General features: G+C 53.3%; 10 protein-coding genes across 10 annotated transcripts; 5 read left to right on the top strand and 5 right to left on the bottom strand.

The window, feature by feature from the left end:
* Window positions 1-330: 330 nt before the first annotated feature.
* Window positions 331-1869, top strand: AYO20_04351 (hypothetical protein; the record flags this gene model as incomplete). Its single annotated transcript, XM_022642649.1, has 1 exon — window positions 331-1869. One exon carries the CDS (start codon window positions 331-333, stop codon window positions 1867-1869), a length of 1539 nt encoding a protein of 512 aa, XP_022501467.1.
* A 1385-nt stretch (window positions 1870-3254) lies between these two features.
* AYO20_04350 (hypothetical protein) lies at window positions 3255-4037 on the top strand (the record flags this gene model as incomplete). The annotated part of the gene is made up of 1 exon (XM_022642648.1): window positions 3255-4037. The coding sequence occupies one exon, from the start codon at window positions 3255-3257 to the stop codon at window positions 4035-4037; it is 783 nt and encodes a 260-aa protein (XP_022501466.1).
* A 1944-nt stretch (window positions 4038-5981) lies between these two features.
* Window positions 5982-7691, top strand: AYO20_04349 (hypothetical protein; the record flags this gene model as incomplete). The annotated part of the gene is made up of 1 exon (XM_022642647.1): window positions 5982-7691. One exon carries the CDS (start codon window positions 5982-5984, stop codon window positions 7689-7691), a length of 1710 nt encoding a protein of 569 aa, XP_022501465.1.
* Window positions 7692-9018: 1327 nt separating this feature from the next.
* On the top strand, window positions 9019-9683 carry AYO20_04348 (hypothetical protein; the record flags this gene model as incomplete). Its single annotated transcript, XM_022642646.1, has 2 exons — window positions 9019-9588; window positions 9645-9683. 2 exons carry the CDS (start codon window positions 9019-9021, stop codon window positions 9681-9683), a joined length of 609 nt encoding a protein of 202 aa, XP_022501464.1.
* Window positions 9684-10531: 848 nt separating this feature from the next.
* AYO20_04347 (hypothetical protein) lies at window positions 10532-11743 on the top strand (the record flags this gene model as incomplete). The annotated part of the gene is made up of 4 exons (XM_022642645.1): window positions 10532-10820; window positions 10885-11149; window positions 11253-11364; window positions 11465-11743. The coding sequence occupies 4 exons, from the start codon at window positions 10532-10534 to the stop codon at window positions 11741-11743; spliced, it is 945 nt and encodes a 314-aa protein (XP_022501463.1).
* A 242-nt stretch (window positions 11744-11985) lies between these two features.
* Window positions 11986-13517, bottom strand: AYO20_04346 (hypothetical protein; the record flags this gene model as incomplete). The annotated part of the gene is made up of 3 exons (XM_022642644.1): window positions 11986-12216; window positions 12462-13272; window positions 13363-13517. 3 exons carry the CDS (start codon window positions 13515-13517, stop codon window positions 11986-11988), a joined length of 1197 nt encoding a protein of 398 aa, XP_022501462.1.
* A 1088-nt stretch (window positions 13518-14605) lies between these two features.
* On the bottom strand, window positions 14606-17873 carry AYO20_04345 (hypothetical protein; the record flags this gene model as incomplete). Its single annotated transcript, XM_022642643.1, has 6 exons — window positions 14606-14914; window positions 14971-15498; window positions 15548-16492; window positions 16564-16579; window positions 17093-17297; window positions 17348-17873. The coding sequence occupies 6 exons, from the start codon at window positions 17871-17873 to the stop codon at window positions 14606-14608; spliced, it is 2529 nt and encodes an 842-aa protein (XP_022501461.1).
* Window positions 17874-18582: 709 nt separating this feature from the next.
* AYO20_04344 (hypothetical protein) lies at window positions 18583-19943 on the bottom strand (the record flags this gene model as incomplete). Its single annotated transcript, XM_022642642.1, has 2 exons — window positions 18583-19464; window positions 19545-19943. 2 exons carry the CDS (start codon window positions 19941-19943, stop codon window positions 18583-18585), a joined length of 1281 nt encoding a protein of 426 aa, XP_022501460.1.
* A 1156-nt stretch (window positions 19944-21099) lies between these two features.
* Window positions 21100-22167, bottom strand: AYO20_04343 (hypothetical protein; the record flags this gene model as incomplete). Its single annotated transcript, XM_022642641.1, has 2 exons — window positions 21100-21941; window positions 22032-22167. The coding sequence occupies 2 exons, from the start codon at window positions 22165-22167 to the stop codon at window positions 21100-21102; spliced, it is 978 nt and encodes a 325-aa protein (XP_022501459.1).
* A 469-nt stretch (window positions 22168-22636) lies between these two features.
* On the bottom strand, window positions 22637-24227 carry AYO20_04342 (hypothetical protein; the record flags this gene model as incomplete). The annotated part of the gene is made up of 4 exons (XM_022642640.1): window positions 22637-23499; window positions 23554-23638; window positions 23689-23804; window positions 23855-24227. The coding sequence occupies 4 exons, from the start codon at window positions 24225-24227 to the stop codon at window positions 22637-22639; spliced, it is 1437 nt and encodes a 478-aa protein (XP_022501458.1).
* Between the last annotated feature and the right edge of the window lie 695 nt (window positions 24228-24922).

Below are 24922 nucleotides of genomic sequence, written 5' to 3'. Positions count from 1 at the left end.
AGTGGTTTGTGCTGGAACATGGAACTTGTCCCTGAGACTACCCAGTTCACACCCATGGCGACCCAGCGGCGGTTCATGCGCACGCTCTCATAAAACATCCTCTTGACCTGTTCTACCTGAGATCCCGCCTCTCGATGGCCATCAACATAACAAGTACAACCATGCCTCTCGAACATCGTCAATTCTGACAATCCTCTTGCGTGCGGACTTGTCTCTGCCGTCCACCCCACCTTCAGCGCAGTAAAGGCATGGCCAGCCACGGTCGGTAACCACAACCTCATTCGCATTCAAGTGAGCCGCAGTTGCTTCTAGCCGTGCTACGCGTTTACAATGTCCGGCACCGAGCTTGGTGTTGCTGTGATCGGGGCGGTAGCAGCCTTGATCACAGCATACAAGGACGCCAGCTCCATTGTCGAGAACATAAAGGAGAGCCGCAAGGCAAAAGGCGCCTCACCTCCAAGCTTGGCGCTGGAAGAGTCACTTCAAGAAGGCCACCAAGAGATTGAGAAGATCACAGCAAAGGGCATACAACGGTTTGGGTCAAGCTTCGAGCAAGGTGATGGTGAGCACCATTCTGGGTTTGTTCCTCTTGCGGGCCTGCCGCTGACCTCTTGTCTTGAAGACGTTGCTCATCGAGCTCTCCAGAGTCTTACCATCGAAGTTCAAGCATCGTTCTTGCGCCACCTCATGCTCGCTAGCAAAGATGACGATGTCATGGACTTCGAAGCCTGCATTGATTCTGCCATCACTGCCCGACTACGCGCGATTACGATTCTCAATGAACTCTATTTGCGTCAACAGAAATCTTGCGGCCCAAACTCGCAAGTGAGAACACCGGTGCCTGCTGCAGAGGAAACAAAGCAGGTCATTGAGACACCCTCGGAACTTGATGATCACTCTAGCTCGAACCTTGAACCTATGCCTCTAACATTGCGTAGCTTGCAGCTACCAGCTAAAATAATACGACCTGCGCCAGACGAGACGAAGGAGGTCTTCGAGGCACCTGCAACCCCCGAACGCAAGAGTCGCAGTGAGTCTCTGGAGTCTGGGACGCATCCCTGCCCAGGCCAAGTTCCGCGAAAATCGTCATGGAACGTTTTCAAAAAGTTACACCGGACCTCATCTGCGGAGAAAGAGAATGGCTCAATGCTGTCACAGGCCACCTCCCGGCCTGCTTCAGATATCACCTCATCCACTTCACCTTCGATCAGATCTGTGGATGACCCCCACAGATCTCATGTCATGACTCCACCTATCAGCCCAGTCTTAACCCTCTCACCCGTTGATGTGATGGCCGGTGCCGGCCTTTGCAAAGGGGCATATTACATTCAGCAAGGCATCTACGAGAAGGGGGTTCAGGTCTCTATGAAGAATCTAGAGTGGGCTTGCTACTGTCGGAAATGTTCGTTTGCGACACCTGCAGACCGAGATGATCGAGGCCGAGCACGCTTTGACGACAAAGCCCATGCGACACGTGATCTACGTTGGCGCTCTCTTCTGCTCTTCAAATCTCACATATCGTCTAGCCGGCAGAATGCACGGGTATACAGGTGTCTTTTATGTGTGCCTATGGGGGATGTGACTTCCGTTTACCAAGGGGAGCACCATCTTTTTGAGCACATGTTTCACCACCAAGGCGGGGTCCTCAACGGAGTGGAACTTTGGGGTCCGATCTGTCTGGAACCAGGCGGACCCAGAATGGGGTCCGAAAGGACGTTTGATATCTGCTTCGCCGAGAACCCGAAATTTGCACTCCCAAAGGACGCGTTTGAGATGAGCGTCGCCACAGAGATCGTGGAGGCCGACGGGACCGAGATTTACGGCGACAACATGTTCAAGAATCAACGGATGGAGGGCGTCCAGAGATGAAACCGGCGAGAACAATACCCGCTCCCGGTCTCTCGCCACGAGAGGGCGAATCGCGGTTAAGTCTTGCGGTCAGCCTATTTGCAGACGTGGAATATTATGTTCTTGAGTGTCTTCTGCCTTCTGATTTGAAGTGGAATACGGAGCTGGCACTGTGTAACATTACCATGGAAGATGAATGACGGAGTACAGGACGGCATGGGTCGAGAGACAAGTAACGTTGATCGGACACGCTAGGCTGTCAACCACATGGGTGTCCATCACTGAAGCATAATGTCACCATTTTCCTTTGCATTGACCATCATGCGCCATCCTGAAATCAGAGTCCATCCCTCTTCACAAATGGTGTTTCCGCAGAGCGAGGCTGTGGTGTATAAATTGGAAGGGAGGCGACGGACTGGGATGGATCGTGGCGCCCCTCCTCTCCTGCCGGTCTGTCTGTCCCTTTCCATCTACCTCGTACACCCCAGCCTCAGCCTCATCTTTTTCTCCGTCCCTTTTCCTCGTGGTCATCCCCATTGGCGCGGAAACGGAGAAGATGCACGTTGATTACCCAGTAACAGTCTGCAGCATCTCTGCTCTACCGGTGCTCCTCCTATACGTCAGTCATTCATGTGGAGGGGCTGTGATGCATTCACATGGGGGGGTTATTTGTAGCAACCCACACCCTTTTCCGTCTGCACGAGGAAACAAGGGTACACTGCAGATCACGGCCCAATCAGACGGTGCGGTACGCGAGCTGTTGGTTGGGGATGGGGGTTCTCGATGATCGTCAATCAGGCTGTCTGCCCTCTTTCCCTTTCTGGCCAGCCACTGCCAGCCTACCTCTTTGCTCGTCTTCATGGGCCCCTTTTCAGGCGTCTGCCGCGCCCCCCTGACTGACTGTTAGCGATGCTTTGTAGCTGAATCGCCCATTGTCAGGAGTCACCTGCGTGCGAGTCGCAGCCATCAGCCTACGAGATGTCTTGGGAGAAGAGCTCGAGGACCAAGCAAACCCTTTTTTGCCTTTGCGTCAATCCCTGCCTCGAGACCGGTATCAAAACCGGTGAAGTGGGGAGGCTGTGAGACGTCCCTTTTTTTTTTAAAAAAAAAGTCATAGGTGGACAGCCTCAATTCAGCCATCGACGCTCGCCCATTTCCATCCAGATGACTGTCCAGCCGCAGACGGTCCAGGGCAATGATTTTGAACGAGTGTGCAATTCTTCACGGGAGAGGAGATGCCTGACCTGTGTATATAGATGAGGAGGTCGACCATCGAGACAGGCTGTTTCAACTTCAAGCAACTCAGCATCAGTACCACCATCAGTCTCTGTGAAAGCAATCACAACAGAACTCCTCGATATAAGAACAAACCTCATAATTATACCGTCACGACAGTCAACAAGAAAATGTCGAGCGGCTCCGAAATGCAGTACCTGGCGCCCGTCGTTGCCAGCGGCCGGAGTTCGCGCACTTTTGTCGTCGACCACACCGATTCGAAATCGGAGCAATTACTTCAGCTCATCCTCGACGAGCTGCAATCGTCGCACAACAAGCTCAACGCCCCTCGCGATGTGCCCCGAATTGAGACGCAGGACTTCGCCCCAGCGCAGTCCGGCTTGCCTCGAGCCACGACCAGTAGCAGCGCTTCCTCCTCGACGTCTCCTACAGGCTCATGCGAAGATAAATTCTACGAGAAATTCTTCGCAGCTGTCGTTGCCTTTGCAGCCTTTGGCGGGTCCATCACATTCCAGTGTATCTTCCAAGCTGTTCCCGAGACGACGGAGAACCCGGACGTTCCTCCAGAGCACTCCCGGACATTCATTGCAATCAGCTGGGTGCTCTTTACAATGGACCTGGGTCTTGCCAGTATCTTGCTCGCAGCCATGTATGTGCACAAGGCGTGGTACAAAAAGCGGCAAACGACCAAACAGACACACTGGACCCGGTTTCGATTCGAGGTTTTCCGATATGTGAACCTCATCGCGGCTCTGGTTCTACCCTTGGGTTCGGTGGCGGCGTTAGCGTTTGCGGCACTTGCTGTGTCCGTCTGGTCAGTGCGTGTGGGCAAGACGGCATTGGTCTCAGTCATTATTTTAGGGGTAGCCATCCTAATTTTGTGGATTGGCTTCTGCATCAGGCAGTTCTGTACCAGAAAAAGAAGAGGCCAAGATGCCGGGGCAGTGGTCTAGAGTGTCATAGTGATAGAATAGAATTCCTTCCCCAATGCACATTGTGCCTCAATCATTAAGACAATTGTGATCGGAACGTATGACGATGGAAACTGCCGTTTCGGGGGGCCTGTTTTTTCTTTTTCTTCCGGCGATTGAGACAGTACTCTGAAGAAGTGGCGCCATTGGCACATTGTCACAATTGTGCAGCCATCGACAGAGTCCCACAGGCTGGGGTTGGATTCGAGTTTGGGCCAATTAGCGCGGGCCAGTTTATGATGAGGAGAGGAAAGGGTCCGTTGCAAGCGAGGAGCAAGAGCGCGTGGGAGGCGAGAGGGCTCGAGCGCTGGCTCGGACTATGCCCAAGAAAGAATCTGGACATGTGCATCGGTAAGAGACGGGGCAGGCGAGCATTGCACCACGCGACAGTAATTGTGGTACTGTAAGGGTGTTAGCGAGGATGCCGCACGGAGGAGAGCAAAAGGAGTAAGGGGGATTTGGAGGTGTGGGTTCAAGAGATAAAGCACACAGTACGTAAAATGAAGGGCATCGAAGTGATAGCGACGAGGCGACTACCTCGTACTTTTGTTTTTCCTTGCGTGGAGGAGTAAGGGGGTTGGGAGAGTGTTCTGACTTTTGAGTTGCGCAGGCGCAAAGTCTCACTGCGTAGGGATCGACCACCAGTGAGAGGCAACGTTCCTCGGTCACTTTGTCTGGGCGCCCACGTCTGTGCGGGAGATTGTTCAGTTCCAGCCCTTGGGGGAAATGAGGGTCTGGTGGCTTTTGTGTGTGGGTTTTGTGTGCGGGTTTTGGTCGAGTCCCTGCACCCACACTCTTATCTCTACCTATGGAGCCACGGTGCCTATGGAACGGGGATTTTTCTGGACGACGAGATGGATACCACATGGTACCTATTTGTGTTTTGTGCCTGTATGAGTAGGATTCACACGAGAGATGGCTAAAAGAAGAGCAAAGAACGGGGCATCCATCTTGCTGGCTCACGTAAATCGGAGTATCTGGCCTCAAATACTTGGGCGGGAGAGCGGCTGGGTTGGTGTTGCTTACTGGCTGCTTAGAACTACCGGTGGGCAACGTGTGGGCGAGGGTGACTGGGGGTTGATTAACCACTGATAACGGCCCCCTAGGATCGCAACTGGTGCCTACAGTGCCTAGAGCCGTTAGTAAGTTTGTTCTTAGGGGTGCCCCGAACGGTTCCAAGAGTGTCAGGTCCCCAATCCCTTGCTTCTGCTCTCACACTCGACTTCGACCCTCCACCAGTCATATCTCGCTATCAATCATCCCACTCTCACCACACTCGCAGTGCTACTTGTACTGGGTACAAGCACCTACTACTTGTATGTACCCGCCACCCTTCAGTCCCAAGCTAGTGGCAGCTCAATGGACGAACTACTCCTCCCCAGCGAGCCAGGCACTCCGTACTTATCAGTTACGCCACTGCGGTTCGGCGTCTCCCACTCTCCACTCCCCATCATGTCTGGCCTCTCATTCTCATTGCCGGCGACCAAGATAACCCTCGCTATCCTCCAAGGGCCTAGTCTGTTAAACTCCTCCAGACTCGTACTCCGTTCTCGACCCTCATCTGTATCTCGCCCAGTCATGGCTCTTGCGCCAATCCATCTGATTGCCGCCCTTTTTCCACCTCATCATCTTTACACTCTGCCACCACCACCACCACTCCAGCATCAGTCCTCCTCTCCAGCTCCGACACTTGACGCCTTGCTAATTCTTATGCGCCTTCCTCCAACGTCTGCTACCACTCCTGTCACTCGAGCTCACGTTCGTATGCGCCTGGCGTAACTTTTGCGCACCTCGGCGCCCCATGGCTTTGGTGCAGAGTTCCAGAAACCATCCGCCTTGACAGTTGTACTCGAAGCTATGACGAATCTCTCGAAACTCCCACCTTAAAACCCGACCCAATTGCTCTCTTGGCCAAAGACATACGAAATGGCCGTAATCGAATTCCTTGAACGTCGCATATACCACGAGGACCCTCCCGATTACCAGTCGCGAATCGAGACGAACCCGACTCTGATCGTGTCTTGGTGGTGCACGTTGTTTTCCCTCACAGCCATCTTGATCCGCGTTCTCGGCCGATGGGTGCGCACCGAAAGACTGTTTCGGGAGGACTGGATCATGTTCTACAGCATAATTCCTCTTATGATTCGCATGGGACTGGTCCATGTCGTGTTAATCTGGGGAACTAATAACACAAAAACAGAAGGACTGACATCTTTGCAAATACATCACCGCGAGATTGGAAGCAGATTGGTCCTGGCGGCTCGTATATTCTACGCGGCATATATCTGGATTGCTAAACTCACCGTGCTCGAGTTCCTCAAGCGCCTCATCGGACGGTCGTGGGCCAAGTCGTACGAAGTCGGACTCCGATTCATTTATGGCTTCCTGGTCATTACCTTCATTGCCGTGGTGATCGGCACGCTGACCGAATGTCAACCTTTTTCGCACTATTGGCAGGTCGTCCCAGATCCGGGCTCCCATTGTCGAGAGGGCCTGGTACAACTGATCGTCATGGGGGTGTGTGATATTGTCTCTGATGTCGTCCTGATCGTGTTTCCCATTCCCTTGGTCTGGCAATCTTCGATGCGCCTCCGCAAAAAGATTTCGCTCGTCCTCCTCTTCCTTCTGTCCACCATCCTCATCGCCATCACCGCCTACCGAGTCCCTTCAACCATCTCACGACGCTCGTCACAGCAGTACCGATCGCTATTGGCGTCGCTGGAAATCCTAGCCGCCGCAGGAGTATCAAATGCCATCGTTATTGGCAGCTTTATCCGTGACAGAGGTGTGAAGAAGGCTAAATTTCGAGCGGCATCTATTGATGACACAAGTTCACTTGGCCGACAACCTACGAGAACTCGGACTGTATCTACCACTCACCACCACTGGGGCTCTGATGAAGATCTCGCCAGGGGTGTCGGCGTCGCATTACCTGCAATTCTGCGGCACGGTACTTACATGGAACAGACGCCCCGTTTGGCTGAAGTCGCCGCTGTGGCTCTCCCACCAAAGTCGGCCGACGTCAAGATCGAGACGGGCGATCAAGATCGAGATACTCCATTCGCGTCGAGATGGAACTTTGCAGAGGCATCTCGTACTCGCAAAAAGCCTTCTCTCGATACCCTCAGCAGCACCTCGACAGCCGATATCAGATTACGCGATTTGAAAGTCCGACTCGAGCGACCACCAGAGGCACAAGGTGGTGACGAGTATACAGAAACCGACACGCCTAGCAGAATGGGATTCTTCGACGTCGGCGGCCTCGTCGATCACCCACCCAGTGAATCACCGATCTCTCGCTCTCGCCAGGCATCGGTCCAAGAAGTCTCCCGTCGCTTATCTCAACCTCATCAGCATGGAGTCCGGTCGGGCTCGAAAGCCTTCCTTTCCGATATCGGTGGTCTGTTAGCCCGACCGTTACGGATACGCGAAGAGGACGACCTCCGTTCCGCGTCGACAGCATCACCAAGACGGATGAACAGTCCCGCTCGTTCCCCGATGAGGTTTGAGAAAAGAAAGTCCTCCCATCGGAATCGGTTACCTTCACAGCAGGAGGACGAGGAACCTATCCGACCAGCAAGGCCCAGCGGGCCTGACGACTTGAGTATCTCGGATGCTGGTGGGCTGCTACGATGAGATATTCATTCCGGGTTGGCCCTTTCAGGGCAACTATCTCGCATATTCGAGTGACTTTCTGTGATTATATGGGATGCCCGTTGGGCAGCGAGCAAAAACGATTATGAGTGTTAGGGTCTGATTTCTTTTGAATGAGAATTTATGCATATACCACTGAGCGACGGCGTTGGGGAAGGGTTGCATATGCACATGGGTATTTGTGGTGATTTGGTTGATATAATGCTACTGTAGTGGACGGGACAGAACAAGGACGGGACAGGAGCCATTGGATGTCGATACGAGCTTGATGATACTGGCTTGGCCACTGTCCTATACCTGGTATTTTTGCACAGTGATGAGGATGAAAAGAATACAGCTATTGATGTTTGACCTGAAGTGGTCTTTTTACATATATTGCTCCTTGCTGCCCTCTTCTGTCTCGTAGTCGAAACTTGGCTGCAAAGGACGTTGCCTGTTGAATCGACCGTTCTATTGTACTGTACCATTGCTGACATCCGTCCCTAGGAGCCTAGGTAGTCAGTACGCAAGGCTGAACTTCCTTCAGGGCACACAGACTGTTTGTTCCCTCTGAACGTTTGTCGCACGTCATATTTCGCCAAAAAGCCGTTGTGGGGAATGAGGAGCAAGACCCTTATGACGCAGTGCCACGCCGCAGCCAAGATTCGCCAATATTCGCCAAGTCTGAGGCCCACGAGAGGAACCGAGGTTGGATGATTGCCAAGACCCTTGTAGTCTCTAGCCATTTGCGGTAAGGGCGGTCAGGGTTCCTATGCTCATTGCCTAACTACAACATCCGCGTCCAAAGTACGAGGTAACAACAACTCCGTTCCACCGCGGACACAAGCGAAGCCATGACAGGCGCCGGTATTGATCAAATGAGTACATGTCAGTCGGTCTAAATAACATTCGGAGCCGAATGCTAAGTATCATGCATTATTCCCCCGACTTTCCCTCCAAACTTGCATATTTCCATTTGGGCTTGACCGCCACTATACTTTGACATGGCTCATACTAGATTCTCTGGACTCGAAATTTCGGTTCCGAATATCAGTGAGTCGTGTGATCGAGATTGGAAGAACTCTGACAGTTCAGAGCACGCAATCAATGCCACCGTCCAGAAGGATTGGAGGACTCGCTCCTTGTTGCCCGAGGCTTCAAAAATTGCAAGGAGGAATCAACTGAGTCGGGATCTAAAAACCCTGCTCTCCTCAGTCCCAGTGTACTCATCGTCTCCTCTGCTGCAGAGTCGCAGTCCCACAAGAAACCACTCGTTCTTCGAAATCGGACTTTGAACATAACGTCCTCTCCCACGGTCGAGTTGAGCACAATGGCTACGGAAAAGAAACAGTATGACGTGATTAGCCCGTGGAAACTTGCCCACGTTGTCCTCCGAACTACGCGCCTCACGGAAATGGTCGACTTCTACAAAAAGTTCCTCGGCGCCCAGGTCGAGTTCGAAAATGACCGCGCCTGCTTTCTGAAGTATGATGAAGAACATCACCGGCTGGGGATCATAACCTTCGACGGCATGTCGGGCGGGGGACCTTCTGCACCCGGCCTCGAGCACATCGCGTTCACGTTCCACGATCTGAGCGACCTCGTCAAGGTGTGGGAGCAGCGCAAGGTCTTGGGTATCGAACCTATGTGGTGTGTGAACCATGGCCCGACCACAAGCATGTACTACGTGGATCCCGACGGGAACAAGCTCGAGTCTCAAGTGGACAACTTTGACGATCTTGAGGAGCAGCATCGGTTCATCTCATCGGTCAATTTCATGGAGAACCCCGTGGGGACGGACTTTGACCCTGAGGACCTGAAGAGGCGGGTGGAATCGGGAGAGGATCACGCGTCGATCAAGCGGCGTATCGAGATTGGGCCTCGTGCATTTCCCACAATGGTAGGTGCAAGGCCTTGACATGGTGGATTAGTATCGTGTGCTGGTGCCATACTCAGTTGTTTGCCGCGCAGACCAGAACTCGATCTACTGAATGAGGATCGTTGCATTTCACATTTGACATTGTCATATTACCATGTTACAACACGAAGATTGCCAGAAGTTGCACACTGCTGTAACAACACTCAACCAATCTTGGTTTTCCTTCCCTTGCCTTGTCTACTCGGGGCGATTCTAGTCCCGACCCGCCAGGGGATACTTTACGTTCCGAGTTATGAGGACCCTCAGCATCCTCCGACGTCAACATCCGAGCACGGTAGAGACCAAAACCATCCGGGCATTCGCTTTCTCGCACTAGATATGGTCAGGCCAGTAACCAAACTAACGTTATAGAAGTCTACATTAGGCTATGTGCACCGGATTCGCTTCGTCCTCTCCTCTGTTTCCGAACGCAGAATTCGGGGCCGAAATCAACGTGTGGATCGCAAAGACGTAGCGAGTCTGGCGAGGAGGTCTGCATTACCCTAACCAGGAAAACATCAGAAACCGCTGTGGACTGGAGGTCTCTCCTGGAGACATATGATCTTTCTGACTGTTTCCTTGTCGGCCACGTTGCCAGCATGCTATGGCGGTTGGCAATGTGGTTGAGCGGTCTCTGTAACTAAGCAAAACCATTCCCCTCCAAGAACACAGCAAGGATCACACATGGCGCCGGGAGGATCCATGTCAAACCTACCGTGTCGGTTTTTCTGGGGTATGGGAATCATGACCCGGAACAATTACCAGAGGGAGGCCATATGCTATGTGCACTCATGCTTCTTACTCCGCGGCAAATGCGGAGGATCCCGCGTAAGCGCAAAGGTGGAAGAGCTCTCCTGACACAAATATGGAGACATTTCCTCCCTTTACCCATGTCTTCCACCATGGCGATACTTGTAACTCAGCCATGGCAGCACCCTCGAAGGTCCCCTGGACAAGATTGATACGATTCATCAGCGCCGAGGACGGCGACGACCAGATCTACTTTGGCGACGCAATCGTGCCGACCGCGGATTTCGACATTGGCGATCCGGCAAACCATGCGTCCTTGACCGCGAGGGTCGTCACGGGCGACCCATTGCTTCCGACCTGCCAGGTCACGGACCGGGTGCTCCGCGTGAAAAAGCTGCTGGGTCCATTGACGTACAAGATGGTTCCCAGCATCCGATGCATTGGAGGGAACTACGTCAGTCACCGTACGGAGAAGACAATCCTCGCTCAGGGCCACTGCTAGCTCACAAGGCCCGACCCCTGATACAGAGACAGATCTCATACTGATTTGGGGTGACACAGTGCGCGAAATCGGAGTCGAACCCCTCAAGTATCCGGCCATGTTCTCAAAGACGTCCAACGCGCTGGCCGGGTACGGGGACGACGTCGAGCTCGCGACCTTCATCCAAGACGACCAGGCCGACTACGAGGGCGAGCTGGCGTTTGTGATTGCCAAAGACGCGAAGAACGTCTCGCAGGAGGACGCCATGGATTTTGTCCTCGGCTACACGTGTGCGAATGATGTCTCTGCGAGGTTCGTTGCCCCCTTGTCGTCCAGTTTGTGACGCCGTCGTGTGTCCCACCAACCCAACCCAAGTGAGTCTGGATCTGGTCTGACATGTTCTCGATCTCTCCAGGAAATGGGCCATGGATCCAAACCTCGTAGGCACATTCCCACCCCCTCAAATGACGTACGGGAAGAGCTTCGACGGCTTCTGCCCCGTTGGACCTTGCATTGTGTCTGCAGACGTAAGTGCAATCCCCTCCCCTCCGGTCCACTCTCCATCTCCTCTGCCTTCTGCCTGACAAAACCGACCTGGAACCGACAACCTGACCCGCTTGGACCCAGATCCTCAAGGATCCCCACGCCCTCGCCCTGCGCACAAAAGTCAACGGCGAGCTGCGCCAGCAGAGCACCACGGCGGAGCTGCACTTCAAGATCCCCGCCCTGGTCGAGTTCCTCAGCCGCGGGTCGACCCTCCACGCGGGGAGCATCGTCCTCACCGGCACGCCCGGCGGGGTGGGGTTTTCGATGAAACCGCCCCGGTTCCTTAAGGAGGGGGACGCGGTCGAGATATACTTTGGCGGGATTGGGACTTTGAGACACGGCATCACGCATGCAAAGTGATCTGTCACTTTCAAGTTGAGGGAGTGTACCCGGGTCATTAGAACTAGGAATCATGATGAGAAGAAATGAGAGAAGAAGTCGAGTTCCCAGATCTAGGCTATCTCATTAAAGGATCAAACCTTGAAAATATCTACAGTATTCATTATGGGAAATACACTCCCCCTATTTTCCCTCCCTTCATCCTAGCCTCTTCCTGATAACCTCTCTCACGTCTCTCTCGTCTCTCTCGTCTCTCTCGTCTCCTATGCCGAACCCTCTTCCAGACGACCCCCCGCCAACTCACTCGCCACCGCCCCCTCCCCCACAGCATGCGATGCCAAAACATGCTCCCGTCCCCGCGGGACCATAACCCTCTCATACGCCTGGAGGACCGAGTCGACCGAGCTCGCGGTGCGGACGCCGTGGATGATGGCCTTGGCCAGGTCACATGCGTCAAGGAGGGCCGTGTTGGCGCCCATGCCGCGGAAGGGGAGCTGGGTGAGGTCTTGGTCAGTAGACAAACTAAGTAAAGAAAAAAGGGAAAAAAAAGGGGAGGGCGGGGGGGGGGTTGGAAGGGGAAGAAGTAGTGCCTGTGAAAGCGTACTCAAAGAGGGGGAAAGGGAAGAGGAGGGAGAGGGGCGTCCTGTGTGTACATAGGGATGTGTGTATGAGTGTGTGTGGTGGTTCAAGGAAACTGAACAATGTGGGTAAGGGTGAGGGTGAGGGTGGAAAGATATACCATTGAATGCGCAGCGTCGCCCATCAACGTGACGTTGCCGCGAGGCAGGAGCTGATCAGGGAGGACCGTCTCGACCAACCCGATCGGCGGGCGCTGGATCCCCTCGAGCGGCGTGCGTCGGATCCCGTCGACCAGGAAGGGTGGAAAGTTCTTGATCACCGCCAGCGCCTTCTGGAGGAGCTGTTCCGCCGTGGCCGAGGACGCCCAGGTGTCGTCGACTGCGACGTCGTCGCTGCGGTACGACACGTTCCAGTTGAACAGGGCATCGCCATTGCCATCGCCATGGCCGTCGCAGTGCTCGATGAGCAGAAAGTAGAACTTGCACGTGTCGGTCCCGAGCAGGATGCCACACGACGAGTGTTCGAGGATGGGTCGCCACTGGTCCTGGCTGAGCCGGACCACGCCGTGGATCACGACAAAGTTGGTCGGGATCAGCGGGCTGCGCTCCAGCAGCTGTCTTCGCACCGTGGACCGGGCCCCGTCGGCGGCGACGAGCAGCGCGCCTCGGGCGGTGGTGCCGTCTTTAAAGCGCAGGGTCACGCCGTCCGCGTCGTCGCTGTAGCCGGTCACGTGCTTGTCCGTCTGGAGGTTCGTGTGCGGCGTCAAGAGGTTCCGGATCTTCTCGCGCGGACAGAAGAACATCCTGCTGCCGTGCTCCTCGAGGCTTTTTGACCCCGTCACCCCGACGACCCGGTGCGTGGCCCCGTCCATGACGGCGAACGAGTCGAGTCTCTTGAGCGCGTAGTTTGGACTCAGCGTGGCGAACCCGCCAATGTCCCCAGGGAGGAGTCGCTCCAGCTCGTCCAGACATCTATTCACATTCACGAGGCATCAGATTACATCAGACCTAACTCACCCGCGAACCGGAAAGAAAAAAAAAAAAAGAATTGGTATAACCCACTTATCAAGCCCCACGGACCAACCCTGAGGTCTCGACACATCGCGCTCGAAAATCTCAAAGTTGATCCCTTCCTTGCGAAGCATCTGTGCCAGCGCGAGACCCGAGGGTCCGGCGCCCGCAATGAGGATCTTGGAGTCTTTTCCCAGAATGGTCATTTTTTCATCTCGTGACTTCAGGATTCCTTCCTCGAGTGTTTGTGCTGGAGACGTGGAAGGTGGTAGTATCGTCTTATACACTGGTGACCCCTCTGACCTGCTAGGTAGCAAGGTAGCAAGCTAGCTACGCATTCTGCACGTGAATCTCTCGGTCAGAGACTGAGTAGGGGTAATAACAAATCCCCTTCCACGCGACCTTGGACTCTCCTTAGAGGCCGTTGGGAGTTGGGACGAGACATGATGGCAGACGAAAAGCGGGGTCTTTGATGTGTTGTGTGTGTGTGGGTGTGTGTGTCTGGTAAGAACAATCCGTAACGGGTTAGGTTCATATCTCTTCCACTGGATCCTCATTTGGCCCACGGAGTATGAAAAGTGGAGAAACTCCCCAGCAGGAGATCATCAGTCTCGTCCGCCAGTCACCTGTCACCTGTTGCTTGTATTGTTACGAGTACGGGTACGGGTACGGGTAGCTATGAAATCGATCCTTTGCTCTTCCTGAACCAGCTAGCTGGTCTCCCTAATGAATGTGCCCGGCTCCCTTTCGCGGCAAATACCACTGACGGTGCATTGTTTCTTTGTACGTCCACCCTCCAAGACTACGACATCACATCGATACTGGTCGGATAATTATGCGCTGCCGAATCGAGTTGGATCGAATCGAATCGAGGCTAGTCCCAACCCCTCAAAATTCGGTGCCGAATTCCAGAAGGTCCGGGGTATGGCGGAACCTACAAGTAGCTGTATCGAGGCGCAGCATCCATAATTGTAGACCTGAGTCAACATCTCAAGCATTCTCGGAGCGATGGCTGAGCCGGAGCCGTGTTTCTAGTGTAGAGTCTGCACAGATACAAAAATGCCAAGACAGACGCGTTGGAGATGGCACGAAACGTGAGGCGTGACGAGGGTGTTATAAATCTCTCTGGCTCTTCCAAATGCTGGGCAATCACGCAGCTAGAATGAGTCGACCTTTCGAGTCCGCAGCGCTGATAGCTCGTCTCATTCAATCCATGGGCGCTGACCACTCGTGCGCATCCCATAAGGACATTATTCTCGTCCTTGACTAACGCAGCCGAATCCTACCAGGTCCTTCATGCGTAGCCTCTCCCGTTGCACTCAAGCTCGAGCAGTATCTCGGCGCGTGCCCGTTGCTCTGACTCTGGTCGACGAGCCAGTTCTGATTTGATGTAACCCGCATCGTATTTGCGGCCGAAAGTGTCAGTGTACCAACTCCACGAGGTGAGATCTGGGTTAGTTTTCAGAATGTACCAGCACTCCACCACGTCAAGGCCGAGTGAGAAAGTCCTCTCAGAGAGATCGGCCCGGGCGGCACAGCTGAGAGACTTGTCGATTGTATAAGTCTCTTGTCCCAATTCAAGCAGCTTAATCTCGATCGGATTCTGGACATTGGCATTAGAACGTATATAAAGGCCAGGTTTTGCAGATTCACTCATACCAGCATTGCTTTCGCAGTTAATAACATGAGCCAGTCAAACGGGCGAGAAGTCTCGCAACGCCATATGATATTAACTTCCACCTCTCGCACCTGTTCGTTGATAATGGATCCGAGGGTTTTGTGATGGTTGGATCCCGGCTCATCGGTCTTGAAATATCGCAATTTAGCGTCAAGCCTAGTCAATTCAACGACAAGATGCAAATAGGACATCTCAGTGACTGATTTCCTGGGGACCGGAAGCTGTCGCATAGTGGGGTTTAGGTCGATGTCATTCAGGTTCAACGGTAGCGCAACCTGCTGGGAGCGGAAGATGGTGCTTGGAGCATGGCCGTGTTTTAGTGCCCTGTGGTAATCGAGCACGTATAGCGTCCACCAACAGCGACGCCAGAGCTGCATCTCAAGAAGAGATAGGTCGTCGTGGCGGCTGTCACCACTCTGTGGGAGCAAGAGCCGCGCTTCTGAGACGGCCCGACCAAGCAGAGCCGTGCCCACTCGCACATCGTCCCCAGACCGCCGCAAAAGGCAGATCTAAACATAAACTTTGAGCTGAATAAGTTCACCAAGCTTGCAGACTTACTGTGTGAAGAACAAGGGCTTGCAGGACATATAAAGAGGACCTGTGGAGGGATGCCGCCTCTTCCAAGGCTTGATGCATCCTCTGCATGTACAGAGACGCGAGAACGGCCTTTTTCTGCCGGAATCGAGTCTCGATCTCGCCCGGGGAAAGAACATCGACCGCAGCATAGCAAATGCTGAAAACAAGCGCCCGCAGGCTACAATCGGCCGCCGAAGAGTCGGATGCTGCACGGAGAATGTGTTCTGAAAAGGACGGACAATGGATTAGCTTAACGACGGGGTCAATGTGGCTTCTGTAGACAGCCCACAGCTCGAGGACTTGAGACCAGAGCGACCAAGAGTTCACTGGCTCTGCGGAGAGCAGATCCGAGGGTATCGAAGCCCCCACCGATAGATCAACATTAGTCGCGAAGTTTAAAGCTGAGAAGCTGCTACCTCTTTCGCTCAGATGACCAGAGATTTCAGGCGTCTTGTCGGCGAACCCAGAGCATGTGGACGCGACCCTAGAACTCTGACTCGACGTTCCCTGGTCTTCATATCGACGTTCCTGCGCATTATCTGCGAAGCCTGACGAGGCCGCAGGACAAGTCGGAGAGCTCGGGCCAGCACCCGCGACATCGTCCCCTCCCAACTCTGTGCATCCCTCTGCCATCGTCTTGACCAGATCTTCCGATTCTCTCTCTCGCCGTGATTTCCTCTTCTTGTAGGGCCCCCTCGGCATGCGACGTCTCATGAGCTGCTCGGTCGGGGGATATCGGCAGGGGATTCGAATCTTTGAGCAGGCGCTGCAGGTTCCGGGACGGCGATCGCATTTTATCTTCCGTGCGTGACAGGAGCCGCAGGCTGCCCGGGGTAGCGTTGGGACGTGGCCTGACATGAGGAAGAATCCCGCGGGCGTAGCAAGCGCGGATGTTTGGGCCACCTGTGTTTTCAGCAGGCTGGTCGACTGGAGTGATTTGCAAGAGTCGAGAAGAACAGACGTAGATATCCGGTCGAGGTCCAAGGTATGTGTCTCACCTGTAGGTGAGCATGGCTGGATAAGTTCAGTAATGTAATTGGAAATTGTGGTGAGCCGTGGCGGGGAAATATGTAGAGCATGCGGACGATTCCCGGCGAAGACTGATGATCTTCTCCACGAGAGACTTGGTACAATGTAAAGCCACACCGCATATTAATCCTACCTACTTCCACTCACTCTTTCAACACTCAACTACCCAGCGAGCCAGATACCTAAGTACCGTCGTCAACACATCTGCACCTGTCCCGTGACACCTCCATGAAATGGTCCCTCGACCCCGGACCCCGAACCGACCCATCGTAGACATCCCTCTGAACCGTACACCACCCCTTCAACAGCCACCCAAGGACGCCACCTTGGTGGTCGCACACATCGTTCATGCACTTTAGAAGTGCATCATTGCATGTACGGAGTTCATCGGTGGGACACTCGGCTACAGGGAGAGGAACGCAGAGGGAAGACACCGGTCAGCAGTCTGAGGGACAAAAGGCAGTCATGGAGGTTTGGGGCAAATACTTATCAACACACTTGCCATGCTCGATGCAGCACTGTCCAAACTTTCCACTTCCAGGAGGAGGATCTGCAAAGAGGCCGATCCCGCAACCGTTGGACTTGAACTCGCCCTGGCCTGGCTTCAGCACCGCGTGTTGACCGTGTGGACACCGTCGGACGCCCTCGTCTGGCGGCCCTTTCGAATATGACATCTGTGCGGCGACGTCTCTGATGGCGAACGCTGCCACTAGTGAGCTTTCCTGATCTGGTGGATAGTTCGATCTGACTTACTGTGGTTGTCGCTGTGGCTCGGGAAGACCTCGTCGACATGGTGCTCGCCAAGTGCGTCCGTGTAGGTTTCCTGTGCCGACACCGAGGTTGTTGCCAAAGAAGTTGGCACCGCAGCACTCATCATCACAGGACCAAGACCGCACCGGCTGCACCAGCTGAAGGAAGTGGGAGCCACGTCCTCCGCAGGCGCCGTGGACGTCGCCGTTACCAATGTGGGAACGACCAGGTCCGGACGCCCAAGCGGATGAGGGCTGGATTCCTCATCCAACACAGGGCTGGGCGTATGTGTGGCGCTCTCCTCCCTTGCGACCAGCGTTACCGTTGGCTCTGCATGACGAGTACCGGTGTCCGCCACACACCCCACCGTCGAGCTCGACACGCTTGTCGGCTCGGCGAAGACCGAGGCCGTGATGGTCGTGAATCGACCAATGGCCTGTACCACGGACACGGCACTGAAGGGGGCCGCCCTGACCAACGAGAGCAAGGTGACAAGCCCAAGGGCGACGACGTGAAAGGAGAATCGCATCTTGAAATGCGGTGGAGGAGAGTACTTGGAGTAGGTACCGTATTTATCCGAGAAAGGATGTGAGGAAGTCTGAGCGCCTCGCAAATCGAATATTTGTGGGAAGCAACGTAGGATACCAACCTACATAGATGAAGGACACCAAGGTCGTCGCTGGACAAACAGAACCTTCTTATATCTTACAGGCTGCTCACAGTAGGATAGATGTTTAAGTCCTCTCGAAGAGACTACGAGGGTGGGGTTGAAAGGTCCTCAACCAGAAACGCCTCAAAAGGCAAATCCACAGGGTCTTCAAAACAAGGGTTTTGGACGTAGTTTGGTTCGACCAGCGGATAGAGAAATGAACAACGACACCGAAGGGAGGCTGTGAGAGAAAAGATTCCAAAAGCAAATAAGATCAGTCAGGCAAGCACTTGTTAGTGGAGGGCGAAGAAGTCGGAGACGGTTGCGAGTTCTTGTATTTCAGGGGCCACAGCCTTATTCTGCATCTTGTTCCACTGAGCACAGCAAATACTCTTTCCAGCCAGAAATGCTTGTCGTTGATATCCAAAGGCACCTTCAGTGTGTAGCTTAACCTGTCGCACATCCATTCTGTTCCCAGACGGGTTTGTGTCGAGCCCATGTCTCTCCGAGATTCTGATCGACTTCTTAGTGGACACTCCCTACCTATCAGCAGAACATTTCGACTACCCCATGTACTATGCGGCGGCAGTCAGTGACTCCTGCCAAAGCTTCCATTCGCCCTCTCCCACTCCTGGATCATGCCTTTGACATTTTCTCTCCGGATCTCGTTGTGGCCGTTTGCGTTCCTCTCATTCTCCTCGCACCGTTCGTTGTTCTGTAGACTTTCCCTTCCCGAAGAATGCATCACCAGACTCTCACTCGATCCATTGCATTTTCTAACCTCTCCATCATCATACACACTGACTGATTGCTGGGAGACAGACTGTGGCAAGAACTGGAGTTGGAGTTGGGGATACGGCTCGTCGTTTGTTACAATCACCGAGGGGCTATGATCTCTAATCTCTGGGCTTGGGCTCAAATTACTGCGTTGATTCGTGTCCGCGTTCCATTTGTCCGTAGCAATCTCAGCATTGCCATCGAGCGTGACAGTCTCGAAATTGTGATCGTATGCTAGCGCTGGTGGAGATCGCATGTATGCAGTGGCCTGGCTTTCGTCGCTGACTGTGATTTTGGGATTGACAGAGGGACTTTGAAGACCGTCAAAGTGATGCATAGCAATATCTTCCCCCATATTGTGCATGAGAGGTGGTCCAGGGCTAAAAGTCGCACTTGGATCTTGCTCATGGCCTTCGAATTGATACTCGTTCCTCAATGGGCTTTTCTGAGCTACTGTTCCGGGGAGCAGTGCATCACGTCGACCATTAACAGAGGGTGGAAGGAGTGCAGACGGGTAACGAGGAAGATATCCATTGCCGCTGCAGGTGGACTGGTAAGAGTTCCGGAACTGGTCTGTGGGAGGGGCGAGGTGACTGAGACGTTGCTGCGAATTAGATCGTGCGTAGGGATCCTCGACGTTGTAGAAATACGAAGCATGGGAGCATCCACCCTTAGCGTTGCTCGTGCCCATATCCTAATATCATGTTGATGTTAGTATGATGTTCCTGGCACGTTCTCAAATGACGGGGCACGATAATTGACGACGCTACTCACGTTCTGCCACGAATTGTCCCCTGCGATGCTATACTCGTCCCAGTTCTTGTTCTCTCCCTTCCGTCCCATCAGCATGGTGGTCGGTCTGATCTCTCCAATAGCCATCCGTGCCTGCCGGCCTCTTTCCCACGCGTACATATTATTGATCCATCGGACCTCTCTCAACCTCGCAACCTGCGCTGCCGATCGTTGTTTGTTGGGATTGTAGTGATCGGTCCCGCCTGTTTCGTCCATGGACTCAGGATCGATCAAAGCGGACTGACCGCGACGGCAGTAGCGGAAAATACTGGCGAAAATGATGGTGCACGCAAACGAGGCGAGAATGACTATGCCGACGATGAGGGAAGGGGAGATCGCCAGACTAGTTTGTCCATTGTTGTCGTTCTGTTGAGTCGCCATTGTCGCAGCGTCGATGGGTGATCACTGTCGTCGACTCTGAGAGGATGAAATCGATGAAGCTGCGCTGACTCTGATAGTGACGGTGTCGCTACTGGAAGGAGTGTGCTTGCGACAGGACAACGTGCTTGCGGCTGAACATAGTCGTAGTCTTTGATTCAGGCAATGAATGAGAATCTTGTCGGTATGACTTGTCCTCGTTGCAGCGCGTGAAAAGGGCAATATTGTCCAGGTGACCAAAGCGATCCGACGAACGTGAAGATTTTGTGTGGGAGGTGAATATCGCAGACGTGAAGTCCCGATTGTCGAAAAACTTGATCTGATCTCGATGTTTACCACGGTGCGGCAGAATGCATATGTTCCCTCATTGCCGTCACGGTACCACGTGAATTTCTTCACTCTTCTGTGCTCTGTACTTTCGAGATCACTTACAGCACTTGCCACCCTCCCCTAGTCTGGTGGTGTCAACACAGGCCATCTTGACATGAGACTTTCCGCGTGTTCAAGGGACAACGTCGAAGAGCCTCTTTTGATTGAGTCGCTCTGCATGATGTTCTTCCGTGCAAAGTACGGTATAGTGCGGTGGCCCGGGTCGCAATTCGCAACGAGCCCAGCGGTGATTGCAAGTGTGACGGTATCTTGCCCTCGCACGCCCAATGGGGGTGATTCGCCACTCTTCAATCGCCCGTTGATTCATTGGCTATCGCACTGGAGCCGTCATACGGGAGCAGTCGAGAAGTGCGACAGAGTTTCTCGTCTCCATGAGATCGATATGGCTGATGGCAGGAGGCTGGAGGCTGGCAACATGAGACTGGGGATTGCGAGGGTAGATGGTGGCGTCAAGATCTCAAACGCCAGCAACAGCCATGAACTGCGCAGCGTCAACGCCGAGAATTGGCCCCGCAAATGCTTCATAATGCCAGCCTCGTATGAAGAATCTCTCTGCCATCAATCACCATGTCAAGTCTTTGTCCACAGCTACCAAAAAAGATCTTAAACACCTACACCTACACACCCGCACGCAACGAGTTCTCCTCGCGGCGATTTCGTCCTGAACCCTTTCTGCTCTTGCAGTTCCCATGTCGCAGGTAGAAATCCCATACGCCTATCACCCATTGCTGCTTTCAGATGTCCCACAAGCTGTCTCGTTCACAGAATGTTATCCTTCACGTCCCCTGAGCAATCCAATAGCCTTCTCGGCCTCTTCTGCACCATCTTTGCTGCCATCATAGACCTTATTCATATAGCCGCTCAGCTTCTGAAGAGCGTCCATCATCCTATCCTCATCAAATCTCTCATAATGCAAGTCAAATAATGCCTTCATTGTTCCTTGGCATGCATTCATGCTCCGTCTGGCATCATCGAGCTTGGCCTTGACTAAAAGGAGTTGCTTGCGAATCTCGTCTTCAGCTGGGAGAAGCGCCTTTGGCAAGATTGGGAAAGAAACGGCTGCAGCCTCCCGGGCCGGGTTGTTGACACGTTTGCGGGTAGATTTAGAGGGTGGCTTGGAGGACATTCCGACAGAAGTGAAAGGCATAATTTTCCGATGAATGGCGTTGGGGAATCCAAGTCGGAAATTGCTCCTGTTGGCTATTTTCTGACGCTTGAATGTGGCGTTGTGCGAGTCTGTGCCCTCGAGTTCATCGTCTGAAAAGGTCAAGTCAATCAGGTTTTCTGCCTTCAAGTCCTGCAAAGGCCTCTTTCTCATCAGAGGCTGGACAGGGTGGAATTTCAACTCGACGGTATGGTTGGCCGGGGTTTGTATGGTGACTGCACTTCTTTTTCCCTTTGTGTTGCCATCTACATCCCTGGGACGATACCTGTCAGGGTATATGGGATCGTTGAGTAGACGACTCCGGCTAGAATGGAAAGTTCCCGCCTGCAAGGCCAGTCTCTTGACAGCCCAGATGAGATTGAACAGGGCTTCATGGTTGAACGTGTTGAACCCAGCCTTGGTGGCAGCATCTGCAACTTGGAGCTCGAAGCCCGCCAGTTCGACAGCTGCATACTGTTAGCCCTGTTTTATTTCCCCTCGTAGTAGCCATACTGCCTTGATAAAGACCCGTAACCCCTGTCTCTTGATGCTCATACCAACAGCCACCTCCTCGCCCGCAGAATCCAAAATGCTTCCAAGGTAGGCAGGTCCCTCTTTGCTGAACTGAGCTGGCCAACCGACCAGTGTCCCAGTGAGCGAACTCGCAGACGAGCGCACCAAATGCATCGACATTTGGGCACCGAGGCCCGAGAGCCCAGTATCGGCAAGTGTAGAGTTTGTTTCGTGAATTTGCAGCGGACATCGTGCATGTAGGTAGGGGGTTCCGGAGGTGGTGCTACAGCTCGATGAGTGAGTGATAAAAGCACAAGCACAAGGTCGTAGAGAGACCCAGCTCTCCTTTGCAGGACAACGCTGAAGAGCTGTGGTAGAGATAAAGACAATCAACTAGTGAATGTAGTGAGTGAAAAGAGAGGGCGTAAGAAGCGAAAAGATAAAGTGAAGAGAATGTGATTGACTCAAACCTGGGGCAGCCAGCAACATTGGAAGGAAGGCACCCACCAAAATCACATCAGTAAGAACAAAAACAGCGAAAAATGCAACGGCCGTTGTGGATGCAAATATAAGTAGCAGGAAAATTCCCTCCAAGCCATCAGTCATCTCAGCAATAGGCCACGGTCTCCATCTCATAAACGGTGTCCTCTTACGCAGAAGCTCGACGCTTCAAGCACTTCTCTTTTGCCTGGAATACCTCTCCCTGCGTCTTCAGCTTCATCAACACATAGGCAGCCTTGGTGTCAGTAAATCCCCTTGAGGACTTCTTCCTTGCCATCACAGTGTTCTTCTCCTTTGCATCATCAGAGTCATCTGAACCTCCATCATAGTCTTCATCAACATCCATGGCTTGCACAGCCGATCTGGGTGACATATCGAGAGCCGAATCTTCTGCCCCGACACCACTTGGTATATTGTTGGAGAACAACGGCCTCCGAGGAGGTGGCAACAGGTCAAGAGGGGGATGCGATCTCGGGATATTGGCAGCCAGCCGACCTTTGCGAGATGTCCCGTACGGCGAAGACGACCGAGTAGTGCTAGATGGCGACCATGGATTATTGAAAGAGATTTTGGGCGAAGGAGAACGAGGAGTGTTGACCGCAGACCAAGGGTTGGTAAAAGCAATTTGCGGTGAGGGAGAAGACAATTCATACTTGTCCTCACGACTCGTGTCCGTCGAGTAGTCACTCGTGGTATCAGTCTCTTTATATGGCTTGGGCAAGATCATTCTGAGTTGAGGACGAACTTGAGGCGTCTGCGGTGTCTGAGGACTGGACATGCCCGATGATGGTCCAGTTGTGATCAAGCTCTCAAGTTCACGGTATTGTCGAACTTGTAGAGCACAGCGTTTGGTGATCTCTGGATCAATCTGCATGGAGCCAAAGTTCTCTGCGTCAGGAGACAGACAGATCTTGGGGAAGTCCTTTCCAAACACCGGCGTCAGTGCATAGCGAATGTTCCAGCAAAAGGTGGCAGCCATTGCCTTGGCCGCATCGAAGGGAATCCAGTAGCCTAGACATCATGTCAACCTCAATCTCCGCCACAAATCGTACGGATGGTGCCTACCTTGTGCAACAAGAGCTCCTCCAGTGATACTGTGGCAGAGTTCTTTCAATCCGGGATTCCTGCTCAGCATCTTCGCGGGTGTTGTCTGCAGGCATACGGTCAGCTCAGACGTACATCACTTGGTCCACTGCACACCTTTGAATAGTTTCCGCACTTGAACAATGGCGTGGTACGGACTAGGCCAATGTTGTAGTCCCACAGCATTGTGTATGTGTTTGACTCTCCTGGTATCTTGAACTGATATTGGAATACTAGACAAGGTTAGATGGACAATATGTATCAAGTGCCCCTGGGGACGTACCTTCAAAGCTCTCCCGGCCTGTCTTGTCCCAAAACAACTTCTTCTCACTGTTGTAGGGGATGTGTCGTGGGTATGTTGCTATGTCACCCATCGGGTAGACTTCGTACATCTGATGTTTGGCCTCAAGCAGCTCGTCTTGATACTCGTCGGGTGGGTATCGACACTCCCCCTTGATAACCCCCGGCTTGAAGACTGCAGCGTCTTTGCACATCTTCTGCTTCTTTCGAATGCGTTTGTCCGGTCCATTTCCAACCGTGTCAGATGCTACTGAGGCTTGGCTGTCGTGGGCAGACACCTCGTCCCGGCTGTCGTTGGTACTGTCGTAGTTTTCTCCGTCGTTGACCGGGTTGAGAAGAGAATGTATCGCAGCCATGCCGAGACAAGTATTCACCGTGAATGGAAAAAGAGATACGGGGTGGTGGAAAGATTGATACTCGCAAGGATGGTTTGATATATCTGCTGGCACAAAGATTCTGCTTGATGGCACAGCAAATGGCAAACAACAGCCTTAAAAAGACGCCACAACAAAGCTTGGAATCTTATAACCCGCACAAATCGCCATGTAATGGTTGTATCCCGTTTCAGTTCCACTTTGAGATACAAAGAAAGGAGCAGGTGAGCATGTCCTTGGACGCATGCAATGACTGAGGCAGGCAGCCAGTCTAGGCCATGTGGTAGACGAGGCGGTCTCCCCATGATCGTCCTTCTTGACGAATCAAAGTACCCACGGTAGTGAATTTGGCTGGCACGCCAGATGAGCGGTGTAGGAGTTCGTCCTTGAGGGTTCGGAATGGCGCAGAGGCGAGGCTCAAGTCCCCTGAAAGACTAGAACTCTGAAGCTCAGTTCATCGATGTTGCGCCTGCCCGCACGACTAGGTCAACTGCAAGCCGAGCTCCTAGCATATTATGGTAAATGGCTGAAACCGTAGATCGACAATGGTTAGCATTGAGATAAAGCCAGACATCAGTTGAGGTAGGAGACTCTTTCCAGAGGGGCGAGGCCGGGTTCGCAATACCTGCAGACCATTCTCCAGATGCCTCGAGCCACGTTGTTCGATTGGGAGTAAG

The sequence above is a fragment of the Fonsecaea nubica genome, assembly GCF_001646965.1.
Source record: "Fonsecaea nubica strain CBS 269.64 chromosome Unknown Scaff22, whole genome shotgun sequence".
Classification (NCBI taxonomy): Eukaryota; Fungi; Ascomycota; class Eurotiomycetes; order Chaetothyriales; family Herpotrichiellaceae; genus Fonsecaea; species Fonsecaea nubica.
The sequence above is the reverse complement of the archived record's forward strand: the minus strand, read 5'-3'. Positions and strand labels throughout refer to the sequence as shown.